This window comes from Arachis hypogaea, chromosome 10 (assembly GCF_003086295.3).
Source record: "Arachis hypogaea cultivar Tifrunner chromosome 10, arahy.Tifrunner.gnm2.J5K5, whole genome shotgun sequence".
Lineage (NCBI taxonomy): Eukaryota > Viridiplantae > Streptophyta > Magnoliopsida > Fabales > Fabaceae > Arachis > Arachis hypogaea.
This window is the reverse complement of record NC_092045.1, coordinates 9,602,215-9,624,786: the sequence shown is the minus strand read 5'-3', so window position 1 is coordinate 9,624,786 and position 22,572 is coordinate 9,602,215. Positions and strand designations below refer to the sequence as shown.

Genomic DNA, 22,572 nt, shown 5'->3' with positions numbered 1-22,572 from the left:
CTACTAAACGAAGCAACTCAATCCACTAAACCTTAAATCTGACTAGGAGAAACGCGAGAATGCGAGATTTTAAATGAATAGTAGTTTTTCTCATATTTTTAGCAGTCTCTGTTCTTGTTTCTGTTTGTTTTTTCTTCTTCCGTTTTGAAATCTTCTCGCGATTCTTCAGTAAAAGCAGAGAACACGAACGAGCTTTGAGAGATTTTGAGAGAGATTTAAACTCCAATAGTTGTTTCGAGGTTGAAGAAGGAACATTTCATATTCAAGACGCTAATGAATATGCTAACTTTTTGGAGGGTTTGGGCACGTGTAATACACGCTTATTTAATGTGATTGAATTTTTTTTTATGTTGGACCAGTTTAAATGGACTTGGATGAAAAATTACATAGCTGTATAGTCCAAATGTAAATAAAATTAAATTTTTTAACTAATAATAAACTTATTCCCTCGGCTAAATCCAAAAAAGTAAACATAAAAATATTAGGGTTTTATTAGGTTTTTGCAAAGTCGTTGTTCCTCACTTGTGCTTGGGGCTCCAGAAAACAAGCAAGGAACCAAGTACCATCTCACCCAGCCGCCAATCCTTTCCATATGTCTTCTCCCGGCCACGGCGCCTCCTCCGCCGTGCAGGTGGAGGAGCAATTCCTATCCGCTGGTCGGAGCTCCGAGAAGCTGAGCCTTTCAACACTCCAATCGAAGATGAAGTGTGACCCGGAAGGCTACGTATTGGAGCTCCTTCGACTCTGCGACCAGTTCAATTCCTCCCTCGTGCTCTTCGAGCAACAAGCCGCCATGAACTTCGCCTCCATCACCGGCATCGGTGGCGACCCCACCGTTGCCAAAGACCTCGGCGATAAGGCAATGTTCCTCGCACAGGTCACCCCTTTCTACCCCAAACACCTCAAAGATTTCCCCCAAAAACTCGCCAGTTTGATCCGTTGCGCCTCCCGCAATCTCCCGTCGGGGCTCCGCTGCCGCCTCGCCCAAGCTCTAATTCTCCTCATTAATCGGAAGGTTTCAATTTTCGAATTTTGCAACTATTCTGATTCGAGTTAAGTTAGTTTACTATAAGATAGGGAAAAGCAGAGAAATTAGAAAATAAATTCACAATCGCTTGAGCTTATAAACATAAATGTGGAGCCAATTGAACTGTTGCAATTGTAAAAAATGTGACATTGTAGTGATTTCTTATTTGAATTTCGGCAGATTGTTGATATTGGCGAAACTCTGTCGTTGTTCATGGAGCTTCAAACCTTAGGTGACAGGACGTTGAAGAAGCTGGCATTTGATAACGTCATTCACAGTATTAAGCGCATGAACCAGAAGCATAAGAACGAAGCGAAAAACCGGGCTCTGCAAAATGTCTTGTTTTCAATGCTGCAGGTCTCAGTTAATTTTAATTGAACCGGTTATGCCGGCTTTGTGGTTTCCTGGTGTGGTTATGCTTGTTGAACAATTTGAACGAATGTGTGTGTTTGTTCTTTGTCATTTTTTCCCCAAAAGGAAGAGGATGAAGTGCGAGCTAAGAGAGCGCTCGTGACACTGTGTGAACTTCACAGAAGAAAAGACTGGTTTGACGAGAGAACAGCTAATGCAATTTGCAGTGCTTGTTTCCATCCAGCACCAAGGTTTTTATTTTCCCCTTTATATTTTGTGGTTGGGTGACTGTTTTGAAATTATGATCTTAGGCTTAAAGATAGTTTTTGGGGTTATCAGGATCATGAAAGCGGCTTTATCGTTTCTACTAGATTATGAGAAGATTGAAAATGATTCAGACAGTGACAATTCAGACAGTGAAGATGAAACCAAGGAGTCTACTCAAGTCATCCTTAGTAAGGAGACAATTTATAAGGTGAGGTTGATTGATAGCATCAGTGCATTATTTGATGTTATTTTTTTAAACTTGTTTCTGAAAGTAATGCTGAACTTAGCACCATGTCTTCTATAATTTATAATTTATGGTCATTGTTACAAATTTCAGGCACACCACCAAGGAACAGCAGCTAGCAAAAAGAAAAAGAAAGCCAAACTAGAACGTGCCATGCGCAGCATCAAAAGGAAGCAACGTTTGTCAACTGAGAGGAACAATAACAGTTATTATTCACCACTTAACCATCTGAAAGATGCACAGGTTTGTACATTTTTTTTCATCATTGTAGATATAAGAGATCTTCTGGATTGGGATTTGGATTTTGGTTTATTTGATCAACTCAATTGCACATTTTCTGTGCAGGGTTTCGCTGAGAAGCTGTTGTCACGTTTACACAAATGTAATGAAACATTTCAGGTGCATATTCTAATTAAAAGGAAAAACAAAAAAGCATTCTTTAACGTTGTAACTGACTATATATAGTTTTTCTTCATGTTATGGTTATACAAGATTATATAATTACTGGTTTTGACATTATTATGTAAGGTTAAGCTGATGTTGATAAAATTGATTGCTCGAACTGTTGGGCTTCACCGGTTAATTTTGTTAGACTTCTATCGATTTCTTCAGAAATATATTCAGGTAATGTATTTGAAACTTTGGTGAAATTTGGTATTTGTATATAACAGAAGTGTGACCATTCTCACTGTGTGATCAGCCACGTCAACAAGATATTACAAATTTGCTTGCTGCAGTGGTTCAGGCTTGCCATGACATGGTATAGTATGCTTGTGATTTTTCTTAATCATATTGTTTTAATTTGTAATCTTCTCTTTTGTTTTTTCCCATCAGAATTTGATTATTTTGTTGGTTTATCAATTTATTCTATGCTGTTCCCTTATGTTCTTTTTTATCCTATGTATCTCACACGAGCTTTATTTGAATCCAGGTTCCTCCTAATGAAGTTGAGCCCTTGTTCTATCAAATAGTAAATGAGTTTATACATGATCGCTCTCGTCCTGAGGTGACCCTTTTCTGGTTTGCTTCATGTTTAATATTAGTAGATATTTTTATTTACATGGTCCGGGCACTGAACTTTGATATGAATTTCATTGATATGTTTAGGCTATGACTGTTGGACTAAATGCAGTCCGGGAAATATGTATGCGGATGCCATTGGTACTACTTCAAATCCTCTTATTTGTGTATATATGCATTTTGATAACTTGGTTTTGAGAAAATATATTATTTCTATCAATGAGCGTTGGCTTAACTAGTAGGATCATACTGTGTTGGCTAATTGGCCTTGGGTTCAATTTGTACATGTGCTCCTTCATTTTTAGTTGCACAGTAATGACTCCTTTCATTGGCTTGTTGCATACTGCAACCTTGGAGTAGGAAAATGCCTCCCTTGCTCTTGAACTTTTACTACCAACATTCTGTGCATTTGTTAAGTTCCTCCTTTTTTTTGGTTTTGTTTTGATCTTGGGATGTAGTTAATGAATGAAGACTTATTACGAGACCTTGCTCTGCATAAGAAATCACATGAGAAGGGAGTTTCAATAGCAGCTCGATCTCTGATTGGCTTATTCAGGGAGGTGATTATCCTTTGCTCCTTTCTTTTGTGCACGTTGGAAAGCAAGTACCATATGTCTACACAATTTAATTATAATGTTGGTTTGGCAGGTTAACCCTTTATTGTTAGTTAAGAAGGATCGTGGCCGGCCTATGGACGCCAAGGCAAGACCAAAATCATATGGAGAAGTTAGTGCTGCAACTGATGTTCCCGGTGCTGAATTCTTGTCTATTGTACACAATGATGATGATCAGGAGGGTAGTGATTCCGATGATTCTGTAGGCAGTGGCTTTGACAATGACCAGGAAAATGATCTGATGACTACCAATGATGATGATGAGATAAGTTCTGATACCAAGACTGGTGAGAGTGATGAGGATGATGATCTTGAAGATATGGAGAATGACCTTGAAGACAGTGAACAGGATGACGAAGAGGATGGTGAGGTTTCCGAACAGGAAGATGATGATGTGCATACTTCTTGTGATGATGAAAGTGTAGGTGCAAATAGTAGAAAGAAAGACTCAGCAAAGAAAAGAAAGATTGCTGATTTTGATGATCAGCTTTTAGCTGCTGATACAAGTCTCCGGGCTTTGAAGAAATTGGCAGGCACAACAATGGGGCATGCACCCCTTCCAGAATCTACAGATGGTATTCTATCCAATGAGGACTTCAAGAGGATCAAGGAACTAAAGGTTTGCTCATTTCTTATCCAGTAATCTCTATTTCTGACCATAATAGCTTTTAGTCAGAACTCAGTTTCATTATTTTATGGTGATTTGTAGGAAAAACATGAAGCAAGAAACACATTTGCTCAGCATGGGCTAGCACGTTCGGCAACAATTAAGGTTCCAGATTCTGATAGACTAAGTTTGAAGCGAGTAGATGGCGCGACGCTTGAAGTAAGTAACTTTAGGTCGTCTAAATTGGTACCTAGATGATATCTATCTGCAATCTACGCAAAGAGAAAAACACTAGTATAACTAAATGAGATGGCATTTATGTGGTCGCTTTTATTTTATTTCATACTTCCACACCTTTGATTGAACTTGCCTATTTTATTGATGCACCTTGTAGGTTCATGTAAAGAAAAGGCAAAGCAAGGAAGAAAAGTTGGCATTGGTTAAAGCAGGAAGAGAGGATAGAGGAACATACCATTCTAAAACAGCTGTAAAGCAGAAAAAGGTATGCTAGTAGTTCACTCTTGTAAATTTTTTGTTTGAATTTTTGAAATGCAATGAATTTTAACCAAATATACAGATCTTAAACTAGGTAGTTGATTCTCCAAATTTAGTTAGTTAGGCCCATTTTTTTGGGACAAATAATTCGATCAATAAACTAGGCAACATTAGAACTACTCATTTAGCCAAAACAAGAATGAGTTGTTTATTCCACAATTTTTTTAAAGCAAGAATAAACTATCCGGGTTATGGGTGAATTTGGAAAGTTTAAATGAAAAATTTTATCTTAAATGATTTTGATTGCATGCAAATAAGTTTTTTTGTACTGTTCATTTCGAACAGACGGGTGGACTAAGCAACCGTCAGAAGGAACACAAGAAGAAAATGCCAATGGCTGCAAAGAGAAGCAAGATCGCAAAATCTCGCGTAGAGAAGAAGAAAATGAATCAGCGAGCAGGGAAACAGTTCCGAGGAAGGAAAGCATGGAAATGATAAGTTATACATTTTTGCTAATTTTATTTGATTTTTTGGTTATGCCAAAGAACCATTCTTAGCTTTTAAATAACACCATACATTACCCCTATGGCCCCTATCCCTCTCTTAGCTTCCCATTCGTTAAAGCCAATTTTGATTTTGTTTGAGAGCATTTTTAAATTCATAGTAGTGGTTACTTTGCATAATAATTTCGTGAGCTTAAATAATCAAATGATTAAGTTTTTCACCATGAAATAATGGTATATGAATTTCAACTTAATATCTAATTAAAAGCACGTCCAAGCTTAAAGGGTATCATCACTTCACCGGAGAAAGAAAGGAAAATTTAACGAGGAAGTGTATACCTTTTGGCTTTTGCTCTCTAATTTTAGTAATTTATCAGAGTAAAAGCTCAAGAAATCTGAACCCTTTCATACCCTTTACGAAACATTTCAAGTGTTTTGGGGAGCATTGGTGTTCCAATTGTTTTAATCGTTAATTTTAATTAATATATATTATATATATTTTTTATAATTTAGATTAACTGTTAAAACATCTGATGCATCGGTACTCTCAACTGATGTATCGGTACTTTCGGTGCACTTGAAATGTTTCCTACCTTTTATACGGGAGAAAATTTTTTTAATGCATTCTCTTTTCGAGGAAAACATCTGACAATACCATGAAAACTAAAAAGGCATTTCTGCGAGAAATTAATAAAGTATGACACTTTCTATGAGGAATTCCACATGATATTTTTTGTCAAACTTAATTGCGCTGATGTTGGATTCTCTGAATATGAGAGAGCTGGACCGTTCAGTTATGACTTGAGAGAGAAATCGTCCAAATGGGCTTCACTATCTGAGAACAAAAATGAAAGCTCATCTGCTATTCGGTATTTGATTCGCTAGTCATCTTCAACTTAAAAAGTAGCTATAATGCTTTTGATATCAAATGATTCTTGAAACAATACCGAAGGATTAGCTAGACGAAGCATTATGAAAGTAGCGAAGACATGGATGATTGCATCCCGATGATAAAAACTAGCACGTAATAAGAACTTAATCCAAGCCATATTAAAGAGTGCTATCAAAGGAACTTGCTGTTGGTAGAAATAACTCTAGTGCTCTTTTTATATATGTTCTTTCGCCAATTAGATAATGATGAAGGATAGCCTTAAATAACATATTTCTTTATTAAAAGTTATACTCCATTTGTTTTAAATATTGTTAGTTAATATAGAGTGAGGGACTAACCATTTTTTGATCCCCTGCAGCAAGGGGTCAGAATCCAAATTCCAAGCCCTCAAGGTCCACAAATGAAGATCCCAGGGCTGATCAAAGCTCCTCACTGGCACAAGTCTCTTAGTTCTTTCCGTCATACATGCACCAGAAAAAGAGAGGATAAATAGTCAAATTTATCCTGAAAGATCACTTATTCACCAAAATAGTTTTTAAAATATTTTTTAATTAAATTTATCTTTTAAAGATTTTAAATTAATTGCATTAGTCTTTCTGTCATTTTTTTGTTGACAGGGCCAAATTTGTTAATGTGACACATTAAGTAATACTGCAAGACACACATAAGAGTCTTAATTGACTATTAGCACGATAAATTTATAAAATTAGAAACCTAATTGAAGAGATTACTTGAGGCAATAAAATCCCTCAAGTTAGGGTTAATTTGATCTAATGTCATAAACTTATAATATTAGTCACCAATTAGGATTACTAAGTGTGTATTGTGGTGTCACTTATATCACATCAACAAATTTTGACGTTGTTAGTAATGAAAATGACTAAAGAACTAAAATAATTAACTTAAAATTTTTGAAAGATGAATTTGATTAAACAATTTTTCAAAAACTAATTTGAAAAATAAATAATTTTGCGACTAATTTAACTATTTACTCGAAAAAAAACAAATCTAAGAGGTAGTTAAATATCAAGTTGGTGACTAGGCTCCCGAAGAAGATTAAAGCCAGCATTGCTGTTGGAGATGTTGAATTGAAATTTGAAAGAAAGGGGTTTGTAATAAAAAGACATTAATATGAAACATAAACACACTTTATAATTATAAACCAATTTTACCCTATAGTTTCGTCCCACTTTCTTCACCAAAATCATCAACCAAATCAAAACCCACAACATCACAAGAAGATCATCTTCAAGCATCAATCAAGCAATCAAAATACAAAAAAAATATTGAATTAATGTTTCATGTGATCAAATTAATCAAGCAATTTTTGCTAAATTTTTTTACCTAATTCACACTTGGCTTCTTTAAAAATCTTTTTCCTCTCAACACATTTTTCTTCTTCCCTTGTTTATGTTCTGTTATATATACAAAATTTGTGTTTTTTTTTTTCAAAAAAATTTTATGTTGATTGTAAGAATTGTGTTTATTTTCCTAAAATTTAGGTATTTCTGTTATTTTTTCTGAAAAAAAAAACAAAAATTTGATTATAATACTAAAAAAGTTAACTACAAAAAAATTAAAATTAATTTATAACCATAAAAATAAATTTTTATAGGTAAAATTGTTTAAATTTTAAAAATTTTTTAAAATACTCTTGTTACTTAGATTTTTTTTATCAATAATAAATATAAGTTTAATTGTTGTAATTTTTTTATAATAAAAATATGTAAAAAATGCATAATATATAAAGTATAATAACTCTTATCAATAATAAATATAAGTTTAATTGTTGTAATTTTTTTATAATAAAAATACGTAAAAAATGTATAATATATAAGGTGTAATAACTCAACAAATATTTTTTAGAAAAAATTTTCTCTTCATTTTAAAAGGAATAAACGTCCAATTAAAAAAAAAAAAAGCGAAAGTTCAAGGTTCTTCTCGAAAAGCATCACGCCAAACCCACAAATAAAATAACCAGATCTAAAAAAATAACAAATAGTAATACTGAAGTAGCCAAAATCAATAGGCAAATCTCCCGAAAAAACAACCAAACAAAGACGACCAAGCAATGTTCTTCTTCTTTGCGGGTGGGTTAGAGCGGCAAGTGCGGCAGGTGCTAAAATCCGGTGTGGGAAGGTGCATAAACTGCGGATCACGTGCCGACCTCGTGGAGTACGAGAAGGTTCTGAAGCTCTTCTTTGTTCCCGTCTGGCGGTGGCCAGGGAAGGAACCTCTCTTGTACTGCGACAATTGCAGGTTCATGTTCCCCCCACCACGGCTGCAGGAGTCGGCATCGCTGTCTCCGGCGGCGGCTGTTTCCGATGCCTTGCGGTGCCGATTCTGTGACCGGTCGGTTGAGGCCCACTTCAGGTTCTGCCCCTTCTGTGGATCCGAACTGTGAAATGTTAGTTGTTGAGAATAAAGTGTAATTTTTTACTTTTAATTCTATAAGTGGGACTAAAAATAAATGAGAAAGAGAATACAATAAATGATGAGATCTTTTACGGGATATCATCTAATTTTTTTTTACTGAAAAGTATCACTCCCGTATTTTGTAGTAAAAAAAAAGTTGAGTTATTACACCAAATATTATAAAAAAAATACTATTTATATACTAAAATTAACTACTAAAATTAATTATCAATATATTTGTGTATAAATATATGTGTGGTTTAATTTATTTTCATAATGTATTTGTATTTTAGCACGTCTTTTATACTGGTGGCTGATTTTGGTATACATGTGGCATAATCTAAAAAAAATATAGATATTAAGTTTATATCTACTATTGATAAAAAAATAATTTAGATAATATTTTTATGAGAATAAAATTTATAATAAATAATGTATTATTTTTTATTGAGTCTCCAAAAAATTCGTTGAATTTTAAAGGTATTCACCGAAATAAATATCATACTGAGAATATAAATAAGAAAATGATGAGTACATATATATCACAATTAGTAATTCAAATAAGAAAATTATACTAAAAAAATTACATTTATTCTGGTTTGAATAATATCATATTAAAATTAATGTAATTGAATCACATGTTATTGTAAAATAAAAGTTTATTAGTTCAAATGAGTTTATTATTTGGCATGACCCATTACCAGTTCAAATTTAACTATTATACTTATATCTATTATCTTATTTTTAAATTTTAAAAATTATTTTATCAAATATAATTATTGTTGTTTGTACTTATTCAAAATTATTTTTATTTTGATTTACTAAACATAAATATAACTTTTAAAAGTTATATTTTAAAAGTTAAGTTTTTTATAAGTTACTTTTAAAAACTAAATCTAAAAAGTTATAAATACAAATACATGATTTTTTTTATTTACAAAACTTAGAACGAAGAACTTGTGCTATTAAAAAATATAGGGCAAAGTGCTAAATTAGTCCCTTAAATTTGGATGTAATTCTATTTTGATCCTTAAGATTTAAAATGTCTTATTTGAATAAAAAAAAATTATTTAATTTCAATGTAGCCCCACCGTAAGGTCAAAATTAAATAATTAACAGAATGTCCTACATAACAGCAGTATAAGAACAAGATTGATAATGTGGAGAACAAATACAAGCTCCAGAGACACAAAATCAACTCCGGATACATCAATATATTTATTTATAATTTTTATTACAATTTAAATAAAATATTTTCTATAGAACTAGTTAAGAAAAATGATAAATAAATATATTGATACATCCACGGTTAGTTTTGTGTCTTTAGAACTTGTATTTGTTTTTCAGATTATCGACCTTATTCTTGTACTGCTGTCATGTATTAATTATTTAACTTTAACCTCACGATAAAACTACATTAAAGTCAAATGAAACTTTTTTAGATTTAAATAAGACACTTTAAATTTTAAGAAGTAAAATAAAATTACGTCCAAACGTAAACGTAAAAAATCAATTTAATACTTTACTAAAAATTATAAGTATCTTTTCAAAAAAATATACCAAACCAAATCTATTTTTTTAAAGAATTTTACCAAACCAACCCTAAAAAATGTTCTATGAACTTTGGAATACCTTTACCTCAAAAAGCACTGCCCCTTTTATTTTTTCGAGAACTTATTAGCATGTCATTAAACACAATCCTGATACAATTTCCTCCAATTCTTTTTTTCTATTTCCAGTTTCGTCCTTTAATTTTTTCAACTGTGATTAGCTTCTCTTTTTCCCGATAGACTAAATTCCTATTTTGGTCTATGAAATTCACGCGATTATTTAATTTGGTCTTCGAAATTTAAAATTATCTATATTAGTCTTTCAGATTCAAGTTCGAACACTAATATGATTCATCGACTCTTTCTGAAAATGATTAGACAAACAGAATACTGAAATGCACCCTTCCTTCCACACTGAATGATAAGTAAACGATGTCGTTTACCCTTGACGCCCAAACAAATTAAAAATAAAGAATGAGTAAAGTATCGTTTTTGTCCTCAATGTTTGGGGTAAATCCTATTTGTGTCTCTAACGTTTTAATCGTCCTATTTTTATCCCTAACGTTTGTAAAAGTGATTTAATGTTATCCTGCCGTCAATTACACATCATGAACGCTTTAGTTTGAGTTTTAAAAATCTCTTCTTGAAGATAGAATACAAATGTTCGGGATAGAATTGATAATCCACTCCGAAAAATAGCTCATCAAAAGTTGAAACTAATTACTACAACATTTACATAATTCACTTTTCTAAGAACATAGTTGAATCTAAACACAAACAGTGGGTATAATATTAAAATCGAACACATCCAATTGATATCTAATTGAGAATGAATACATCCAAGTGAGAATAATTGAAAAATATAATCTGATTTGTTAGTATAATTGATAGTAGGATAACATTGAATCACTTTTATAAACGTTAGAGATACAAATATGATGATTTAAACGATATGCACACAAATAGGACTTATCCCAAACGTTGAGGACAAAAATGATACTTTACTCAATGAAGAATAGTGGAAGTAAAGAAGAAGAGGAATACTTTATTTTGGATTTGGATCCTCTAAAGTTTAAATTTCACTTTAGAGAGTAAAGTGTAATCTTCTACTCTTAAATAGTTTCTCTTTCATATTTATTCTTGATCTCACCTATGAAATCAATTGTGAGGGATCACACTTTACTCTCTAAAGTGAAATTCAAACTTTAGATTATCCAAATCTCTTTATTTTAGGTCTTCATCGTTTCTTTTCCCTTCATATACAAAGCGACGATATTTTTTACTTGTTTAGATGCTAAGGGTAAACAATATCGTTTACTCATCATCTAACGTGGTAGAGAGGGTGCCATCTTAGCATTCCATTTGTCTAGTCATTGTCGAAAAAAGTTGAAAGACTACATTGATGCTCGAACTTGAATTTAAAAGACTAGTATAGGTAATTTTGAATTTAAGAAACCAAAATAAAATAATAACGTGAATTTCAGAGACCAATGGGGATTTAGTCTCTCCTCTCTCCCAATTCCTCATCCCCTACCGCCGTTACTTTCACAGCCTTTGCCTACACCCTTTGCCACCACTTCATTTGTCTCTTCTTCATGGATCATGTCTTCCTCTTCATCGCCTCCGCCTCTATCCTCATCACTACCTTTCTCACCACATTGTCGTTGCTGGAGTGTCACATCGCCTTGGCTCTCTGGCTTCTCCATTGCTTGCAAATAGATATGCTACACGTCACTCCTTTCTTTGCCTTTGCCTGTCTTTGTCACCACCACCTTCCTCTTCACCGTTCGCATATTTACGTGTGCAGCGTTGTCTACCATTCGAGATTTGCTTCATCGTCCTATCTCCACCCCCATACAGGAATATATTGAAAAATAAATGGTGATTGCTGTAAAATTTTTGACATGCAAGTTTTTTTCAGGTTCCTTCATATTTTTGTGGATGGATCGGTGATGGCAGATGATGATAGTAGTGGTATCATTGAGTTTTTTTGAGGGTTTATGAAATGGTAGAATTTAACACATTCTATAAAATGGTAGATCTGTGATTCTCATATACTAAAATCTGACATTGCTTGGTCAAAAACCTATTATACTATCCTATTTAAATTATACCTCAATAATTAATGACCACCTTTATCTTCATTAGGTACAACAAAAATGAATTACTTTGACATACCCTCCTATTTGCTGGCTTGGTGTGTAATAATTTCACCACAAAATTGGATCAGCACTCAATTCGAACAGCACCACTCTCTGACTTTATGAACTTGGGCTTCCTCACAACCTGTTCCAAGCACTGAATAACATCTCCAATCTTGAAATCATACCAATCATTGATCACTAATCCACACTCATTACCCTTCTTCACACTGTCCACATCCTGCTTCTCCCGCTTAAGAGATGCACAAAGTCCTTCAAACACAACTTCCCCACTCCTCAGAAGCCTCATGGTTCCCGTCCTTGCCACAAAACCTTCTACGACCCGACACCCGGCAATCTTAACATCAGGTCCCTTTGTTTTGCTGCCCTTCACCTCAAAGATGTTCAGCACCTCTGCCTGACCAGCTACCTGGGTCTCAAAAGTACCCGGCGCCTTCTCTATTATCAAATTTCCTATGTCCTCCAGAAGGTGGTAAATAACACGGTGCAGAATCACCTGCAATTAAACCATACCGTCAATGATGTCAGAACATATTCGAAGTTACAAGTTACAGAATCTTAATCTCAATTGCAGTACCCTTGTAAGAAAGGAATAAAGTTAGAGTACCTTGATACTGGCACGAGTTGCTGCCTGACTAAGAGCAATTGGTGGACTCTTGATATTGAATCCAACTATGCACGCATCACAAGCTTGTGCCAAGTCCACATCAGATTGAGAAATAGGGCCAACACCAACATGAACAACATTCACAAGAACCTGGCAATAAAATAGAAATTGTTTACCAGCAAATATGAATATCTGTAAAGACGCCAGTGACTTGTAAGTCAAGTGACATCTCTCCAAGGCCTTGTGCCATGAGGTTGTGGGTTGCCGGGTTGAGCTCTAATAAGAACTCCTTATAAGTTATAACCATATTTCCTACTCCTACTTGCATGCCCATGAATGGCTTTCATTCATATCACAAAAGATACTATTTACATGAAAGCCCATCAATATTGACAACTGGGCAAAATTATAACAGTTAAAACAAGAATTGAACACCCGATCCCTTGACATAATCGATAATGAGATACTAAAAGGTCAAGCTCTTAGATTATAATGGCTTTTGTTTACACATCTCTAACACCACTACAATACTTGAACTGTGTTATTTTGACTTTTATGTTTCATTTCAATTGATATTTAGTGATAATGTCACAACACCGGCTCAAGTTTCATGAGGATTGTAGATGATGCAAAATATTTTGTGCTAATTATGTGTGAGGGTGAGCAGCATGTGTTTGCACAAAGATGAGGTGATAAGATTGTTTACATACCTGGGAACTATTTAAAGTTCTTAATGCATCAGTAACAGCTTGAACAGTTCCCTGAACATCTGCTTTTACTATTACTGGCATCTCAACCCTCTGTGGAACCTCCTCAGATGATTCCAAAGTAGATGGGATGTCCTCATTCAATTTCCTCCTAAGTCTATTCTCCTCGGACTTCCTTGTCCTACCAGAACTCAGCATTCTGGCTCGCTCCTCAGAATGAACAACAATAACATCATCACCAGACATTGGCAAGCCTCGAAGCCCTTCAATCTCAACAGGCATTGCAGGAGTTGCTCGTTCAGTTAACCTTCCTGCCATGTCTTTAATAGCTCTTATTCTTCCCCACTCTGAGCCTACAACCACATGCTGACCACAAGTTAAGGTTCCTGCCTTTACTATGGTAGTTATCAATGGACCGCGTCCTTTGTCAAGCCTTGCTTCTACCACATAAGCTTGAGCAGGCCCATCAATTCGTGCCTTCAGATCCATCATTTCAGCCTGAAGAAGTAAAGCTTCCTCTAGGTTATCCAATCCAGATTTTTGAAGTGCTGAAACTTCAATGACCTGAACATCACCACCCATCTCCTCCAGCAGTAAGCCCTCCGAAGCAAGCTGCAGTTTCACTTTCTCAGGATTTGCACCTGGTTTATCACATTTATTAATTGCAACTATAATTGGTACTTTAGCTGCTTTTGCATGGGACATGGCTTCAAGTGTTTGAGGCATCACTCCGTCATCTGCGGCAACAACTAGCACTACTATATCCGTGACTGCTGCGCCTCTTGCCCGCATTGCACTAAATGCAGCATGACCAGGGGTGTCAAGAAACGTGATTGATGCTCCAGATGGCATGACCACCACAAAGGCACCTAGATGCTGAGTTATGCCACCAGCCTCTCTGGCTGCCACTGATGTTTGACGCAAGGCATCAAGAAGAGAAGTTTTACCATGATCAACATGGCCCATCACAGTTACAACCGGAGGACGAGGTACGATTTCAGTACCCTCGGCCGAATGTAACCTCTTCACATTGACCCCAACCTCCTACAGTAGCAATAACAAATAATGAGAAAAAGATCAAGAAATAGAAACATAAAAGGCAGTGATCATATGGCAAAATAGGACAATAATATCGACCAAGAACGAAGGCAAACTGCTTAAAACCAGTAACTATACATATGTGTAAGGCTACATTGACAATTCAAAATAAAGTGAATGACACATTCAATTCTCAAATAAGCGTCCATTTTTACATGCATACACAACTTAAGAAAAATATACAATACATTTCATTGTTAGAGTAAATTATTTCACAACATTATCATGATCTTTTCATTCCAACTATCCCCTCTCATTTAATAACTCTAATGAATTATTAATATTAAGTGAATAATTGATACTTTTTAGATTTTCTAAAAGGACAGGGAATCGTGAAAAACTTTAGCCTTGAAGATGGACAGTTATTCGAGAATGGAGGGACCACCATCAAAATCCAACCTTATTTATACTATTGGCCGAGTCTAATTCATTCCTTTTCTTTCTTTTTAGAAATAGCAAGGACAGAAAAACGCAATTTTGGGATCAATTTGGGCCACCAGTTTCGATATTCACTAGTTTAACATTATCTAAGAAGGGGACATACCATTGCAGCAAGCTCTACAATATCCATGCTGAGAGGCTCAAACTCTGATTCTAACTTTTCACCAACATTTGTGAGTATATCCTGCAAAGAAGATACTGATTTTCCAGTGCGCTTTGCCAGTTCATCAAGGGTCATGCCTTCAAAGATTTCTACTGTTTTATCAGAATTAGATTTTGGTGCTTTGACATTACGAGGGACATATCGAGCTTCAACAGGTGGCTGGTTTCTACCTTCCCTTCTTATGTACTTCTCCTTCTTTGGGGTCTTTAACCCAAATGGCTCATCACCTCTTCTTGCCCAGACTGCAGGACTAGCATGGAAGCACCTAGCATCATAAACCAAACTTGTCACCACCACCATTTTGTAATTTAAGCATTTTTACATATAGGTCAATCACAAAATTTACACAGTTCAAGTTATCAAATAATGCCGGTTTCTTTCTTTCAAGTACAATCAAAATATACATCCTTTGAAATTTCCAACTACAACTAAAAGATGCTGAACACGAATATCCAGGACAATTTATATTAGGATTATTTGCATATTACTAAAGCCGACCTAAGCCTAGTCTTTCAAAGCCCAAAATACTCACATGATCTAGACTCTAGACTAAAAGCTCCATTAAAAAGCTGCATGCTAATCATGTGACTATTTATAATGTAGGAAATAGTTTCTTTTTTTTGGAAAAAAAATTAATAGTTTTAAAAGACTGAAACTAAAACACAAAATATTAGTTTTAAGTTTTAAGTATCTTGGGTGCATCATACAAGATAATGGAGAGATTGAACAGGATGTAAATCATAGGATCCAAGCAGGTTGGTCAAAATGACAGAGTGCATCTGGTTTTATATGCGACAAAAAAGTGCCTTTAAAATTTAAAGGTAAATTCTATCGCACCACTATAAGACCGGCTATGCTTTATGGTACGGAGTGTTGGGCGGCCAAAGGGGAGCACGAACATAAGCTGAGTGTGGCAGAGATGAAGATGTTGATATGGATGAGTGGTCATACGCGATTGGATAAAATAAGGAACAAAGATATAAGGGAGAGAGTTGGGGTAGCACCCATTATGGAAAAGATGATTGAATCGCGTCTCAGGTGGTTTGAACATGTGAGAAAAAGACCGATAGAACACCCAGTCAGGAGGGTGGATGAGATGGAAGATGGACAAGGGACGAAAGGCAGAGGAAGACCTAAGAAGACCATCCATGAGGTGGTCAAACGGAATCTACATGTAAACGGTCTTTCTGTAGACATGATACATGACAGAGCACAATGGTGTTGTTTGATTCATGTAGCCGACCCCACCTAGTGGAACAAGGCTTTGTTGTTGTTGTTGTATTAGTGTATTAAAGCAGCTGTTACCTCATCACCTAAGCAAATCACCTAGACAACTAGAACAAGGCTAACAACTAGACCATATATAACATATCAGAAGAGTGCAGAGCTGAAGACAACTCCAAGTGAGTGTCAAATTGTTACCAAAGTTTTCCAAAAAGAACTCTTCAAATCAGCATCCACATCAGACAATTGGAGACCATAGGCCATGCAAACGCACAACTTTGCCTGATGTAAGATCATGATTCTCTCAACAATTTTCGATATGAATACAATCATCATTCTACTAGCTAAACTATGAATCTATAATGTTACAAATGATTTCTTTGAAACAAGAAATTTGAATACTATCTTACCGTATACCACCTTCTTTTGTCCCACTGAACAAACCATCCACTCCTATAGATGAGTGGCTGATGAGGTCTGCATCAAGTAGTTCACAGAATTTTTATAAGATTATAACTGCAGGAGATATAACATTAAAAGCATAAGCATGTAAATTACCTGGCATGCATCTTGCTGATGCATAAACAAACTGTGTAGTATATGTAGATCCATAGCTTGATCCTACAACACGCCTAAATGATGATGTATTCAAAGTTCTAAAAGTATTCATATAAATTCTCTGCATTCAGGTATTAAACAGTCCAGTGTCAGTATATAAATGAATTTTGTGGATTATAAGGCATACTATTATTTACAGGACAAACCCAATCACTTGCAAGCTGTGCAACCTCTACTAGTTTTAGTGAAAAGAATATGCTATAAAAAGAAAAGACAACTTACCTTTCTTCCAAGCTCCCTCCATGCCATTCTTGAGCATATAATATAATAGATCTGCAAAAAAAAAAAAAAAAAAAAAAAAAGCAAAATGCAAATTATTTACAACGATGGAAGCACAGCAGCTCACTTATGGTGGATTTATTCATACATCAAGAACGACCACAAAAAAATTCACACATTCCATATAGTGACATCTCCAACCATCCTGAGTTGCAGGCTCTCATCTCACATAAGAGTCACAAAGATGCCAGAAAAGATCCAATATAAACATACATACAAATGCGGGTCAAAAACCACAGTTCAACAAACATTTTTTGATTTGCATGTAGCTGAAATTTTCAGTTCCTGTGCTTAAATTGAAAAGTCAATAACTTGAGGAGGGTGCTACGGATAAAGATCATTAGAATTTGTAGAATGAAAATCAATACCATAATTTTTTGGAATGTTAATCTCAAATTTGATAAATAAAAGCTAAAACAAACACTTTCAATTACAAGTAAGTCTATACTATAGCATCCTTTTCCAAATTTCAATGGCTAAAGCAATGTGATGTGAATAGAAGAATGTAAGGGAAGCAACTATTCTTATTCGTTGTAACTTGTAAGAGAAAGCTAAACAACAAGAGCAAGTATCCAAAAGAAGCTGAAGCAATTTTGAAACTTGAGAGCTCAGAAATCCAAAACAAAGGGCAGGCTTAAAGAGTTGGATACTCAGTTCATAAATAACTGAATAATTTGATATGACGAAAACGTCACTGCATGAATAGACTCACGGAAACCCAAATCCAAATCACCAACATTTCAACAGCATAACGAATATTGAAGCATAGAGTCTACGACTATAATCAATTAGCGTTAAATAAAACAGGAATTGGAAGGTTAAATAGAGAGAAGGAAAAACCTTTGTGTGAGAGAAAGACGATTGTGTGTTATATAGTTGTTATCGTTGATGATGGTGATGATGGAGGTGGTGGGTGTTTGGAGAAGCGAGTAACGGCTCATAGGCTAAGGGAAGAGGACGGCGACGGAAGACGCCACTACCACCGCCATACCCACAACACGAGCACGAGCAGGCTCTACTCTCTTCATTCCTAACTTAATGGGCCTTTTAATTTGGGCTTAGAGGCCCACATACCAAACGAATGGCCCATTCATTGTGGACCACCCTTGCTACTGTTTGTCCTGTAAGCCTCTTCTATTCTGCTACCTTCCGCTGAGAGAGATGACGAAGATTTGAGAGACACAGAGAAACATATACATCTCTAATGAACTAATTTGTTCAATTTGTTTTAGTTTTATCGTTAGCTGCCTAGTTAAATTAAATAAATATGAAAATTCGAATTTTATCTTATATATAATTAACTAATGACAAATTTTTAAATAGAACTCAAATCTATTATAGATTAATCTTCATTTGTTGAGTTGAGGAATATATATATATATATATATATATATATATATATATATATATATATATATGGGTTGTGGCTCTGGTGGTTATACTAGTGGTGGCTACAAATGGCTATGTGCTGACCAAGCAATAGAATGATAACATCTGGATTGTGAGAATGTACCATTAACGTTTGATTAACATAGTAAGCAGTAATTTGTGTTTTCTTTACCGCAGTTGGTTTCAAGTCGTGGCTTTTTTTTTCTTTTTTTTTTTTTTTGGAAGATGCTTGTTGTTTTTTAATTTTTAGATTTTAATCAGTTTTTTAATTTAAATAATATTATTTAATTAAATTTTAATTAAAATATATTTTTATTCTGTAAATAAATATATTAATAATTAAAATTAATTTAAATTTTAAATATTATTTTTTTTTATTTTTTACCCATTTCGTAAAATAGATATTTTATTATTTTTTATTTTTTTATACGTTTTTTATTTTTTAAAAATCTTATTCGATAAAAATTCATCTAATATTTTTTATTTTTTTTATTATTAGTTGGATTTTTTTATTATTTATATATTTAAATGTTAACGCTTTTAAAGTTAAAATTTATATTCATAAAATTTGTTTTTTTTAATTATAACACATATAAAATTATTAAGTTATATACAAAATATTTTTGAAACACATCCAAAATCAAAAATAAAAAATTTAAATTCAAATGTTAAAAATAAAATTAATTTTTTTATATCCTATTCGATAAAAACACATCTAATATTTCTTATTTTTTATTATAGTTGGATTTTTTTATTGCTTATTTGAACATTAATATTTTTTGAATTATTAAAATGTATGTTAATAAATTTTTTTTCAATTATAACACATCTAAAATTATTAAATTATATATAAAATATTTTTAAAACACATCCAAAATCATAAATCTAAAATTTAAATTTAAAAATTAAAAATAAAATTATTTTTTTATATCTTATTCAATAAAAATGCATCTAATATTTCTTTTTTTATTATTAGTTAGATTTTTTCGTTACTTATTTGAATATTAATATTTTTTAAATTATTAAAATAAATAATTAAGTTAAATTTTATAGATCTTATTCAATAAAAATATATTTAACATATTTTTATCATAGTATTAGTTGAAATTTTTATTATTTATTTGAGCACTAGTATTTTTTCATTTTAAAGCCTTTATTAATTTTAAAATTAAAATTTCAAATTTTATTTAATTTGATTTTATAATTTGTATTTAAATTGTAATTTATTATTAATTAAAAATATTAAAAATAAAACATAAATTTTAAAATTTAAAATTTAAATTTTAGTTTGTATTTTAAATATGCATTCAATTTTAAAAAAATACTAAATTTATTGGATGAATTTATTTTAATATTTTTAATATTATAATAAAATGATGAATAAAAGATCATTTTTTTTAGATAACTAGTTGAACTGTCTTTTTAAGTCTTGGCTTGGAGAGATTAAAGTTCAGTGTGTGCTAGTGTCATTGAATTTAGGAAATTAGTTTTTGTTCATAATATTAATTGGCTTGTTTTTTATGATAGTTGGTAGGGGTGGCAAAACGGGTCGAGCCCGCCGGGCCGATCCGCTAAACCCGCTAAAAAATGCGGGTCGGGCTAAGATTTTGAGCCCGCCAAATTAAAAAAACCCGCCAAACCCGCACCGCCAAATTGGCGGGTTTTGGCGGGGCGGGGCGGGCCGGTCCGCCGGGCCAAAGCTTTTTATTTTTCTTTTTTTTATTAAATAAAAGAGTGGTTACTATTATAAAATTAATAATTATAAAATTTTTAAACATTTTTTTTTATTTTTTGTTTTTATTCTTCTTTTAGTTATTAACTTTATTTATTTTATTTTACAATTTCGTATATATGCTCAAATTATATGACTTATTTTTTAAAATAAAGATTTTTTTTGACAAATATTATTTTGAACAATTTTATTGAAGTTAAAAATTAAAAAAATATAGTAAAAAAATTATATTATAATTTGATTATTTTTTATTTGTATTTTATTTTTTAATTATTATTTTTTGGTTAATTTTAATGAATTTAAAAAAAAAAAGAGTTAAGCGGGCTAGCCCGCCAATCCGCCATAAAACGGGGCGGGCTAGCATTTTGAACCCATTTTAGTTGGCGGGGCGGGCCGGCCCGTCCCGTTTTTTAGGCGGGCTTAGGCGGGGCGGGGCGGGTTGGGGCGGGTCGGCCCGCTTTGCCACCCCTAATAGTTGGTTTTCTGTGATATCTGTATGGGCCCAAATTTAAAAAAAAAAAAGAGTGAAACGGCTTATAATTACCGTGTCATTAGCATAGTCACCATTCTCACCATTCTCTAAGTTTGGACTCGTACAGTCAACATTTTTATTCAACCCAGTACGTGTCACTTGATTACAGGCTAACTTGGGATAGCCACGCTAGTCACCAAACCTAACTAGTCACCACAGACAACACCATATATATATATATATATATATATATATATATATACTCACTGTTGCCCATTACTGTCCTACTTATAAAAGAATAACTCCACATTATTATTTGTTTCATAACCAGAACTAACGATCAGGGATTAAAGTTATCCATCTCTTAATAAAAAGAACACAATTTTAATTTTTTTTTGTTTCATATATTTAATTGGTTAAAATAAAAATAAAGAAATATAATTTTTAATTTTTTATAATATGTTATAATATTTTATTTGAAATTTGATTTGAACAAAAAAATTAAATTCAATTTTGTAATAATATTATTAACATTTATAATTAAAAAATTTAAAATATATTTAAAAAATCAAAATTAAGACATTATTCCGTTAAAAATTAATCGTTCAGTTTTGATTTTGATTAGATTGAATGAGCAGTTTTATTTAAATTGGTTTAGATTTAAAACAGCTCTACATTTATAAATCTTACCTCAGAAAGTCTAAGCTTGCAACTCAAACCACCCATGTGTAGGGTGACAACAGGTAGGGTAAGGTAGGGTTTGGATTCAACCATAACCCTACTCGCGGGTTGAGAATATCCCAACCCTAATCCTATCCGCTCTTAACCCACAGGTATCTGACCCTACTCGCGGGTTACAAAAAATATACGACATTATTATATAACTTGATGATAATTTAAAATAGAACTGATTTTTATGTAAAAAAAATATTAAATTATCTATTAATGATTTTCTTTTAGTGGTTAAGGATCTTTGGCATTTAGTGAGAGGTTTTTGATTCAACATCCACTTAAAACATATTTTTATAAGTATATAATATAAACATATATAGAGTACAGGTTGGTCGAGTAGAGTTAAAGCTCAACCCGCACCCTACACGACCCGCACGAGAATCCTACCCGCACCCTACTCTACCGCTGCGAATTGGGTTGGCAACCTTACTCAATCGGGTAAGGTTGGATTGGATACCCACTTAGGGTACATATTGCCACCTCAACCATGCGTATAGCTTTTGTATCGTATAAAGAGTACATGTTCTCGAAACAAATCTAATGAATGTGAATAATAATAAATTAACTCTCCTACCCTTTCTTATCAAATACACATTCACCACTTTTTTTTTTGTTAAAAATTTTCTAGAGCCACTCATCGGTTGTGTTATTCAAAAGATTATCTTTAAACAGAATTATAGTGTGCTTCTCTTCTCGTGTTGTTCTTTTTAACCTCTAACTTATTATATAGTTGTCTCTGTAGTTGGTTTTTGAAATGTATGAATGTTTGTTTGGTTTGATCTCTAACAATCTATAAATTCTCGCTCACTCGCAATGTAACCTTCTACTCATCTCTCCTCACTTTCCTACCTTTTCTCTATTTTTCTTTTCTATTTTCTCATGCTACACTAGGAGCAAGACTTTTTTTTATTCTATAAATACTACTTAACCTACTTTTATTATCAAATTTTTCCAATCTTCTTC

General features: G+C 33.3%; 3 protein-coding genes across 7 annotated transcripts; 2 read left to right on the top strand and 1 right to left on the bottom strand.

Moving 5' to 3' along the window:
• The first annotated feature begins 468 nt into the window (after nt 1-468).
• LOC112715107 (uncharacterized) lies at nt 469-7,196 on the top strand. Of its 4 annotated transcripts, none has more exons than XM_072204585.1 (16): nt 469-1,015; nt 1,208-1,384; nt 1,505-1,629; nt 1,718-1,853; nt 1,983-2,132; nt 2,235-2,288; nt 2,418-2,513; nt 2,590-2,649; nt 2,821-2,895; nt 2,997-3,050; nt 3,368-3,469; nt 3,558-4,142; nt 4,233-4,349; nt 4,525-4,632; nt 4,971-5,123; nt 6,379-7,196. In XM_072204585.1, exons 1-15 carry the CDS (start codon nt 593-595, stop codon nt 5,118-5,120), a joined length of 2,412 nt encoding a protein of 803 aa, XP_072060686.1. In that variant the 5' UTR covers nt 469-592; the 3' UTR covers nt 5,121-5,123; nt 6,379-7,196. The 4 variants fall into 4 exon arrangements, with proteins under 4 accessions (XP_072060686.1, XP_025622648.1, XP_072060688.1 ...); XM_072204587.1 differs by having other exon boundaries at nt 471-1,015; nt 2,424-2,513; XM_025766863.3 differs by lacking the exon at nt 6,379-7,196 and having other exon boundaries at nt 4,971-5,357.
• A 738-nt stretch (nt 7,197-7,934) lies between these two features.
• LOC112715106 (uncharacterized) lies at nt 7,935-8,559 on the top strand. The gene has a single exon (XM_025766862.3). It carries the CDS (start codon nt 8,092-8,094, stop codon nt 8,422-8,424), a length of 333 nt encoding a protein of 110 aa, XP_025622647.1. The 5' UTR covers nt 7,935-8,091; the 3' UTR covers nt 8,425-8,559.
• Nucleotides 8,560-11,991: 3,432 nt separating this feature from the next.
• On the bottom strand, nt 11,992-18,654 carry LOC112715105 (uncharacterized). Of its 2 annotated transcripts, none has more exons than XM_025766861.3 (8): nt 18,125-18,654; nt 17,228-17,278; nt 16,946-17,066; nt 16,798-16,864; nt 15,104-15,428; nt 13,465-14,505; nt 12,755-12,904; nt 11,992-12,643 (listed from the first exon to the last, which is right to left on the bottom strand). In XM_025766861.3, exons 2-8 carry the CDS (start codon nt 17,252-17,254, stop codon nt 12,212-12,214), a joined length of 2,163 nt encoding a protein of 720 aa, XP_025622646.1. In that variant the 5' UTR covers nt 17,255-17,278; nt 18,125-18,654; the 3' UTR covers nt 11,992-12,211. The 2 variants fall into 2 exon arrangements, with proteins under 2 accessions (XP_025622646.1, XP_072060685.1); XM_072204584.1 differs by having other exon boundaries at nt 16,946-17,008; nt 18,125-18,490.
• Nucleotides 18,655-22,572: the final 3,918 nt, after the last annotated feature.

Bases quoted from the DNA above. Each gene is read 5' to 3' on its own strand.
- LOC112715107 (XM_072204585.1), top strand. From the start codon at position 593: ATGTCTTCTCCCGGCCACGGCGCCTCCTCCGCCGTGCAGGTGGAGGAG. The intron at 1,854-1,982 runs GTGAGGTTGATT...TACAAATTTCAG, and splicing joins GTAAGGAGACAATTTATAAG to GCACACCACCAAGGAACAGC. The intron at 4,633-4,970 runs GTATGCTAGTAG...CATTTCGAACAG, and splicing joins CAGCTGTAAAGCAGAAAAAG to ACGGGTGGACTAAGCAACCG.
- LOC112715106 (XM_025766862.3), top strand. From the start codon at position 8,092: ATGTTCTTCTTCTTTGCGGGTGGGTTAGAGCGGCAAGTGCGGCAGGTG.
- LOC112715105 (XM_025766861.3), bottom strand. From the start codon at position 17,254: ATGGCATGGAGGGAGCTTGGAAGAAAG. The intron at 16,865-16,945 runs GTAATTTACATG...TACTTGATGCAG, and splicing joins ATCAGCAAGATGCATGCCAG to ACCTCATCAGCCACTCATCT. The intron at 14,506-15,103 runs GTATGTCCCCTT...TTGCTACTGTAG, and splicing joins TTGTAGAGCTTGCTGCAATG to GAGGTTGGGGTCAATGTGAA.